This window comes from Lycium barbarum, chromosome 2 (genome assembly GCF_019175385.1).
Source record: "Lycium barbarum isolate Lr01 chromosome 2, ASM1917538v2, whole genome shotgun sequence".
Taxonomy (NCBI): Eukaryota; Viridiplantae; Streptophyta; class Magnoliopsida; order Solanales; family Solanaceae; genus Lycium; species Lycium barbarum.
Window position 1 is genome coordinate 102685850 of NC_083338.1, and position 10269 is coordinate 102696118.

Below are 10269 nucleotides of genomic sequence, written 5' to 3' on the forward strand. Positions count from 1 at the left end.
AAGAACTGGCTCATCGGAAAACTGAAATCGAACTATCTTTGTTCTGCAATCAACATTAGTATAACAAGAGGCCAACCAATCCATACCCATAATATCGTCAAAATCAATCATATCTAACTCAATCAAGTCTGCTAGGGTATGGCGATCGCAAGCTATCACTACACAGACTCGGTATACTCGCCTAGCTATGACTGGATCACCAACTGGCGTAGACACCTCAAAAGGTTTAATCAACTTGGGCTCTATCCAAAACTTTCCAGCAACAAATGGCGTAATATATGATAAAGTGGAACCTGGGTCAATCAGTGCATACACATCATAGGAGGATACTGATAATATACTTGTGATGACATCAGGAGACGATTCATGATCCTTCCTACCAGCTAGTGCATATATGTTGTGCTGAGGACTGCTCGAGCTGGATGCTCCACTCCTCAGTCTACCTCATCCTGCTGGTGTCTAAGGAAATTGCCATGAAGGGCGCACTGCAGAAGATGAACTAGCTGCGGACCTTGTGGGCTAAACCATACTCCCACTCTCTCTCATCGGACACTGTCGCACCCTGTGACCTAACTGGCCACAAGCATAGCAACCATCTGAGCCCAGCCGACACTGACCTGTATGTAACTTTCCACACTGGGCACACCGTGGCAAAGGGGGCCTTATCTAGCCTGAATCCGGTCTGTACTGAGAGCCTGATGCTCTAGAACTCTGGCCCGCTTCGGAATAAGGAAACCGATCGAATCTCGGGCCTAAAAACCGCGGATATAAACTCACTGCTGGATGGAAAGGATATGATATCTAGAGATCTGGCCCTCTTTCCTTGGCCCCGGTCACGCTCACAGTCTGTCCTCCGCTGACGCTTGCGGTCCTCTAAATTCTGTGCATATGCTTGTATACGGGAGATATCCATGCCTGGCTATAATGCGGTACTCGTACAAGCATCTATCAGATGTGGCCCTAGACCCGTCACAAAGCGATGAACTCTATCCTCCATCTCAGCCACCATGGCTGGGGCATATCTAGCCATAGAATAAAATTACACACAGTACTCCTTGACACTCATACTGCCCTACTCAATACACAAAAACTCATCTGCTCAGGCTCGCCTGACCTCAGGAGGTAAATAATGGCGAATAAACGCATCTGAAAACTCTCGCCAAACAGCTGGAGGGGCATTCTCTCCCCTAGATAACTCCCAAGTCTGAAACCACTGTACTGCAATATCACGGAGCCTATATGAAGCCAACTCCACTGACTCGACCTCATCCGTGTGCATAACCCTCAAGGTCCTCTACATACCATCAATGAAATCCTGGGGGTCCATATTTTGCTTTACCACAGAAAACTCTGGAAGACCGACCTAACCCAAGGAAGGTCTTAACCCTCGAACAACCGGCCTTGTTTGCCTGGTCCACACCGAATCCCTACCACTGAGCCTAGGTGGCTACTAATCTAGTCAATAACTGCACAGCATCCCGCACATCCTGGCCTGGTGCATTCGGCTGAGGAACATGGGCAGGTGCTAGAGGCGGGGTATGCGACGTCTCTGTCGGCCCCTCACTCTGAATCTCATCCTGGACCCTCATGGCGGCCTGCCGAGTATGGCTAGTGGCCTCACCGGTCGCTCTCTTGCTCTTCTAGGCAGCTGTAGCTTTCTTGCGGGGCATCGCTAAAATCAGAACAGCTCATCAGAAAGCAAACGCTTAACACATGGCTCTATCGCACAATCTAAGAGAGAAATAATGACATCATCCTAAATGTCCTGTAGCCTCCCATTTATAAGCGTGGTGCACAACACACCCATAAACAAGACTCTACTAGACACGGTCTGTAGACAACCCTAGGACGAACCTAGCTCAGATACCACTTCTGTCACGACCCAAACTGAAGAGTCGTGACGAATGTCTGACCTCTAGTGACCAAACACCCCTATACTGTCTCTGGACAATACTAAACATCAAGGGCCCATTGGAAACTGAAACGGAGCTCATACTACCTCATGAAAGGGTGACATCATGAACCCTGTACAATCTAAATATATACATACATACTGAAAGAACAGTGCAAGCTAGCTAGGCTACCACATATATTGTACACAAAATAATAGAAGCTGACACGGCTACATCATCTGACCAATACATACAACTGTCTACAGACCTCTACTGGAGTGAAAGCTGTAGAAAGGACGGGACAGGACCCCGTCATACCCATAAGCATGTACATCTCAAAAGACTAACATACCAAAATAGACTGCAGCTCCGGATCAAATGGAGTGCACTGACCACGGCTAGATAGAGAAGTTCTACTAAGCTAGACCGCCTGTCGGTCTACCTGAACCTGCGGGCATGAACACAGACCCCCGAGCAACGGGGAGTCAGTACGAATAATGTATTGAGTATGTAAAGCATAAGAGTAGCAAAAGCATAAGAATCATGAACTGAATCTGAAACTCAAATATCACTGACTGTCCACATAGATTTGTATGAACCCGTATCTGTAAGCATGCATAAATCTGTATGACTGACAATGCCTCTGTGGGCGCATAATCTGTATACTCTCAACGATAATCATGCTCATCCCTAACAATGTAGGTCCTACGTATGTATATGTGTATATACCGCCTGTTAAGCCTCTATGGGCATCCCATCATATCATATCGGCCTCTCGGCGGCCATCATCATCATATACATTATTGCAGTACGTGCAGCCCGATCCTTATATCATCGTTATGGTGCACCAGCTGATCAGGTGGTAATACGTATACAACGTCATTCCTTTCCTCATACCCCATATACATATAATACTCGCGTATATAACGCCTTCTGGTCACGGGTCATTGTGCATCTATATAATGAATGTAATGCATGAATAAACTGTATACATAGAACTAGGCCCGTGAACAGAAGGAACAATCACAAACGGGGTACAAGAATATCACAGACTGAAGTACTCCTAATGCTTCTAAGAGTAGAGTAGTATGGAAGCTCGCTTACTCACTTGTTGGTGCATTTCATAAGATCATGCCAAAATGAAGAAGGAAAAGCCTTAACATACCTTAACGACTCTTTAATCGCTTAACGTTCTCCTTCCAAATCGCAAAGTCTACATTCAAGAGGGATTACACTAAAGTTAGGTCTAGAAGAAACACTCTTAATCTCACACTAGCATAGTTAACGGATTAACGAAATTTGGGCAGCATTTCCCCTATATCATCAACTTCCACCCAATGACGAAATAACTCCCAAACAACAATAATAACATCCATAATATCACAATCAAGAAGACATACTCAATTAAACCCCAAGTTGGGCCAAAATCCCCCTTTTATTAAGCTCACTCTAAGTTAGCTTCTTCATTACACCATCCATGGCTTCTACACTTCCATTCTTTTCCTTTCTAAGGGGTATTAAACCTTTATATCAACTCAATCTCAATAAATAAGATGAAGAACATACCTTATAACCAAATAAATTCACTCAAATTCCCCCAAGCTCACATTCAACACCACTTTGAAAAGGAGCAAGAAACTTCACCTTCCATGGATTACCTTAAGCTCTTGATGCTGATCTTCTCTCTTGGTGATATGGAAAGGTGGGAAGGGTTTTAGAACCTTCAAAAGCTCTCAAGAGGACTCTAAAAAGTTAAGGAAATAAGTGAGAGAAGGTGGAAATGAATTTGGGGCCGTTTGGGTTTTAGAAAGGTGGTCAAATTACACCCGGACCAACTTTGCGAAGAGTATGCGGCTCAGCACACTGAGTGTGCGGCCGCACACTCCTCCCTCGGCCTGGGCAGAAAGGCTAGCCATTATGAAAAGTTGGCACCCAGTGTGCGTGTCAGCACATTGAGTGTGCGACCGCACACTGCCCACTTTCTCCCGGTTTCGCGAAAAAGCGATCCTTTCAATTCGTTTGATCTCTAATCCTTATGGAACCTTCTTGGCATTTGGCTAGAACTTCATTAACCATCTAAGAGGCCTCATATCTCTTCCTCAAGGTGATTCTAGGCAAAGCATGGCTCAAATGATACCAAACTTCCAAAACATGGTTCAACCTTAAGCTCCTCCGATGAACTTGCTTCCTTTTACCTCAAATGTCTTTGGAATCTTAATTAGAATCGTCAATCAGCCCCTTTTTACTTATAAGGGCTTCATATCCACTTTAGATTTACATTGGCACGTTCATAATGCGAGCGACACGAAACTCCAAGGTGTAACGGTAAGCTTCCCGATAACCCCTATAGATATCATATAAGTATAAGCGTATATAACGCCTGTGTGGTAGTGTGTGTGTGTGTGTATATATATATATATAATTCATGAGTGTGATAAGAGTACATCCAGAATCTATCGTAAATCTCCAAAGCTAATATGAGCTTGATGAAATGTTAAAATGAAATAAGAGTGAACAAGGGTGAGATATATATAAAAAGGGAGTTGTCACTGCCATAAAATACGGCCAAAATATATATATATATATATATATACGGTCCAAAATACTAGTCGTATATATATACACACGATCCGTATATGTGGACCGTACATTTCTAACAAAAAATTGCCCTCTCTGTCTAGTTAAATACTGACCGTATTTTAAAGTACAGTCAGTATATCTAATATACGGTCCGTATATTCCATTTCCGAAACAAAACTTCGACGAAACGTATTCTCTTCGATTTGTTTTGTTCTTTAATCCTTCCAACACATGCCAAACATGAACTTAAACCCTCATATACTCAAGATGAACACGTCTAATCTTATAAAACCTTAAAGATAATTCCTCTCTCCAAATCTATAACAACCAACTCATGAAGAAATTTAACGTACAAAAGTACGAGGTGTAACAGTTTAATCGAGCACGGGACTTAAGAAAAAAAATCTTTTAAGAAGTTTAAAGTCAAAATCATTACTATACATAAAAAAAAATGTCATTTTTTTACAGCAAAAAAAAAATGAATTATCACATAAATTGGGACAAAAAAGTATTAATTTTTTTAAAATATCCACAAAATAAGTATTTATATATCTGTTTAGTTCGATTTTCGCTTGATCAATGCATGTCAGACTCTTTAAGTGTGTTTAATTCGGTTTAGAATTTGGTTGCCAAATGATACCACGTAGTAGGGAATTTGTGAAATTGTGCCATAGTGATGGGTGTCTAAGATTCTACTGTCAGCCACGCAAGATTTACCCCCCAAAAAGAACTCAATTGAAATAGTTTTTTGATTGGCAATCTTTAGTTCAAAAATTAGATAATGAATCTACTTCTCTACCCTTCCCCCTTAAATACCCAATTTTTATCTACAAAAAGGTTCAAAGGTTCAAGCTTGTGACTTACAACTCGACCAAAGTTGAGATATTCTTTATCCATTTCTTAGAAAGACGTGGGAACAGGCGGAGCTCATATCGGCCATTAAATGCTTTGGTTCTTTGAGACAAAAATCGTGAGGGAAAAACTGAAAAGACAATTGGGATATTTAGCACCAGTAAAAGAGATTTGTGATATTTGCACCCAGTGAGTGGATATGTGCATTTACAAGATGGCACATGGGCAATCTATAGCAATATCTTTGCAGACAAGCAGGAATTTATGTCCTCACAAACTCTACCTCCTGTTCAGTGGCCGTTTGATTATGAGTATTTTTTATTTTTTCCCAGAGTTAAAATCAGGCCATAAAATTTCGGAATTTGAAAAACACCAATAAGTTGTTTTTCAGTTTTCACTTTTTCCACTCCAAATCACTTAAAAATTCAAAAACAACTCCAATTCATATTCATGGCTAACGCAACTCCAATTTCCAGTACCATTTTTCACTTTAAAAACAAAAACTACATTTTTCAAATATTTCACAATTTTCATGGCCAAACAGACACTTAATATTTTATGCTTGGCAGAAAACAGCTTGTGAGTCCCCTATCTAGATGAGGTACATGACCTTCACATTGAAAACCACAAGATTTGAATTCTCGCTCAGTGTGTTCAAAAACTAGCAGGAAAACAACTAGACTGCAAGAAACAAACAATTGCTCAGCATTAGGGAAGGCCGAATACTTAGAATTTATCATGCAAACTTGAGAATTTCAGAGATAATTCAATCTTTACTCTTTCATTGAAACAAATAAGTTTCAGTTGACACACACCACCTGAGCTGGGACAATGTCCCTCCGTCTAGCCCTACAAAACTGCTAGCTGCTTTTTCTCACTTTCTGAAGCAATCTCAAACAGATGAACAAATCGTTCCCGCAAGACAAAATATGAATCAACTATTTACACATTTTAATCAAGAATTACTATGATTGCCAGAAAATACTAGTTTACATTCAATTGCTTTCCAACAAGCTCCGTAGCTTCCTCCTTGCCTCTTCAGACAGGCTGCAACATCTAAATCGTGGCCTCTGGGATGAAACTGAATCTCGACAATCAGGAGTTGTAAAGCATACAACAATAGCAGTGAGATTGTCGTTATTATCCCTACATAAAGCTTGATTCACGAGCTCACTGGCAGATTGATGTGGGTCATTGTGCAGCCTAAGCTCACGGCTAACAATGTTAACGGCTTCTTGGTTTGACATCACATCCCAGATGCCATCACAACCAATGATCATGAACTCATCCTCCTCAGTCAACAAAGTTTGCTGCACCTCAGGTTCAGCAGTAAGAGGAGAAACTGATCCAAATGGGAGTTTCATATACCAGTCTCCAAGGGCTCGAGTAACTGCAAGATCACCATTTAGGTAGCCATATTCAACAATACCACCCAAACCCTCAACTCTTTGTCGTTCCAGCAGACAAGTAGGTCTGTGATCTTCAGACATCTGAACTGCAACCCCTTTCCTACAAAGGACAGCACGACAGTCACCAGCATTTGCAACAAGCACATGTCTCCCCAAAACCAGTACAGTTATTGCTGTCGTTCCACAGTAGGCATCAACACTACATTCATCAGCCAATGCTTGATCAGCAAGCAAAAATGCTCTACGATGTGAATTCACCAATTCCTCCAAGAAGGCTTGATTAACAGCAGACGTTTGTGGCAAATCAGCATCTTCAAAGAAAAGTCTCATGGCATTATTCTTAATATAAGCTGAGGCGTCAGATCCCCCATGACCATCGAAAACGGCATAAAAGCCTCCTGGCAGTGGCCAATTGTATAGAGAGCCCAGATGAGCAGATAGATCATCAACTCTGATGTGCTCATCTTCATTAGATCTACGAGGTCCAATATCTGTGTGGCTACCTGAACGAATAATCGGGACAAAACTACAGCTATTAGCAGAATCAACTGCCATACTTCGAACACTAGTCGAGCAGCTCACAGCCTGGTCAATGGAAAAATAATTAGATGAATAAGACCACTGCTAAAATGTAAACTTTTATCAAATAACCAGCAGCAATTAACACATAGGATAGCCATGAAAGGAAATGTACTAAATTGACACTTGCTATAACTGAAAATCATGATCGTTGTCTCATGTAACTATCATATAAAGCAACAAAAAGCCATCATTTATGTCATCTAAAGAAGCCCAAATAAGAATCGCCAAGTTAAATCAGTTCCTTCAGCTAAAAGAATATAATGTTTTTAAGGAACAACAAATAAGACAATCCAAAGAATGCCTTTCTGTAGTAGTATAGCAATCCCTGATATTATTATTTCAACTTCAAACCCAAATGTTTGCAGTTAATGTTCTATCAGAATTGATTTCTCAGATGGCCAATCAACTAATAGTTATTATCTCTTTCTTCTTGATTTCAATTTCCTTAAACAAAGAAAGTGATTTTTTGAGATAATAACTATTAGTTGAGTGACCACCTGAGAAAATAACCAGCAGCAATTAACACATAGGATAGCCATGAAAGGAAATGTACTAAATTGACACTTGCTATAACTGAAAATCATGATCGTTGTCTCATGTAACTATCATATAAAGCAACAAAAAGCCATCATTTATGTCATCTAAAGAAGCCCAAATAAGAATCGCCAAGTTAAATCAGTTCCTTCAGCTAAAAGAATATAATGTTTTTAAGGAACAACAAATAAGACAATCCAAAGAATGCCTTTCTGTAGTAGTATAGCAATCCCTGATATTATTATTTCAACTTCAAACCCAAATGTTTGCAGTTAATGTTCTATCAGAATTGATTTCTCAGATGGCCAATCAACTAATAGTTATTATCTCTTTCTTCTTGATTTCAATTTCCTTAAACAAAGAAAGTGATTTTTTGAGATAATAACTATTAGTTGAGTGACCACCTGAGAAATCAACTAGTTCTATGGAGATCCAATTCTTCAGGATGAATAAATCAATTCGTCAACTATTCTTCAATCTCAAATTACTTGGAGTTTCTATACGAGTCCCCTGAATCCAATCAGCTCTACACAAGTCCATTTTATTATTATATGAACCTATTATTATACTCTATTCGGATCAATTGAGGATTAAGATAATTCATGACGAACACATACTCATACAGAAGGTAGAAAAAGACACAAATCTAATAACTTCACGGAAAAACAGACGGATCAAGGTCGAACTCAACAACAACATAGTCAGTGTAATCCCACAAGTAGGGGCTAGGGAGGGTCAGGTGACAGAGGCCGTATCCAAACAAAAAAGGGAAAAAGGAGAATTTGGAAACTTACGGAACGAGTAATTCCAATGGAAACCGACTCAGCAGCTCGAAAGATCTGAGGCTTATTATTAACCAAATCGGGGTCGACACAGAGGTATTGAACAGAAACGCTTTGTTGACACAAAATCTCTGCTTCTGCCGCCGCAGCTGCCGCCATCTCTTTCACAATCATCAAATAAATTGCACGTCTTTTCTGTTTATTCAATTTCACCGATACCTTTCAAGATTAGGGTTTACTTCCTTGTATTGTATGTGACGAGCGAAACTTAAAAGGCCCGTTTGGGCTTTTTATACTACCAGCCCATTAATTGCCGGCTGTTACACTCCTGTTTGGATAAATATTCATGTCGTGTGAACGCGCTGTGATTCTTTCTTTTCTTTTTCTACTTTAACCATGTGGGGTGACCTGGTTTTAGTTGACACGCTTTACATTTAATTTTTATGCAAAAAAAAAAAAAAGGCGTGCAACTTTAGTCAATCTTTAATTTACTTGCCTTATTTATTGGAGTAAATTTACCAAAATGATCACCTTGATTTATCTTTCTTCTTTTTTTTTTTTTTTTTTTTTTTTTTTGCCAAAAACTACCAAATTTGATGGGATTTTTGATAAAGAAAAGCTGTACATATTAAGGTTATATTAATGCTACTTTTAAAATTTATTTTGTATCAATAAAATTATTTAATTATGTATTTATTTAATTTCCAAAAAGGTCAAACACGACGAAACAATGCTTAAAACCATAAAAAAAAAACACTTAATACATGAGATTACATATTTCTTATATGGAGTATAAAAGCTACAGTATTTAAAACAACTAGTTTTACTGATACATATTTTTCAGTTCAATGATTTGGATGACTTGCAGTGTGTTCGACAACCACCTGATTAATTAATTTTGTTTCGCATTAAGAGAAATAGAATAAACTCAAAGCATATAAACGAAAGGGAAAACAGAGGAATTAGAAGGTAGTAGAAGGAGAAAAGTAATCAAATCATAACTTACACTACCTCTGGAGTTTAATCGAACTAATATTTTTTCAGTTTCTGTCATATAAACATGTATCTTGTTTTGGTATACTAAACAATTATGCTACCGGAAAAGCTAGAAGGAAGACCTAAGTGCTTCCAATTATCTCAGAAGTTCATCGATGCCTAGCGAGTCCACAACCAAAATACCTCTTTTGGTTCAAAAGAGGGTTTGAACCAAAAAAAAAAAAAAAAAAAAAAAAAAAAAAAAAAAAAAAAAAAAAAAAACTATGACAAAAGTACCTTTAACACAGTATTTTAATGCGTTAAAGGACTTAACTGGAATGGCGTTGTTAAGTTCTTTAATACTTACTGCATTATAGAACCCAATAAAAATAAAAATAAAAAATCTATAGCACAGTATTTTACTGCGTTATATAAACAGTATAAAAAAAAAAGTTGACCAACTTTTTTTTTTTGCAACACTTAGTGTTTTTTTTCATACTTTGACCAACGATTAGTCGTGTGTCAAGACTCCAAAACGTCAATATTTTATATAGAACCTGATTTTTTTCTGCGTACAATAATGTAGGCTCAATACATCAATGATACGTAAACGTTCGGATCGTCATTTTAGGGGTTAAAAAGGTGCCCGAAGTAAGTTTTGTT

General features: G+C 38.9%; 1 protein-coding gene across 1 annotated transcript; it reads right to left on the bottom strand.

The window, feature by feature from the left end:
• Positions 1 to 6086: 6086 nt before the first annotated feature.
• Positions 6087 to 8941, bottom strand: LOC132626701 (probable protein phosphatase 2C 49). The gene is made up of 2 exons (XM_060341650.1): positions 8644 to 8941; positions 6087 to 7318 (listed from the first exon to the last, which is right to left on the bottom strand). The coding sequence occupies exons 1-2, from the start codon at positions 8803 to 8805 to the stop codon at positions 6320 to 6322; spliced, it is 1161 nt and encodes a 386-aa protein (XP_060197633.1). The 5' UTR covers positions 8806 to 8941; the 3' UTR covers positions 6087 to 6319.
• Positions 8942 to 10269: the final 1328 nt, after the last annotated feature.

What these genes read in the sequence shown, in the direction of transcription:
- LOC132626701 (XM_060341650.1), bottom strand. Translation starts at nt 8,805, where the DNA reads ATGATTGTGAAAGAGATGGCGGCAGCTGCGGCGGCAGAAGCAGAGATT. An exon ending in CCATTGGAATTACTCGTTCC is followed by an intron (nt 7,319 to 8,643) that starts GTAAGTTTCCAA and finishes TCCATTGACCAG; the next exon opens with GCTGTGAGCTGCTCGACTAG.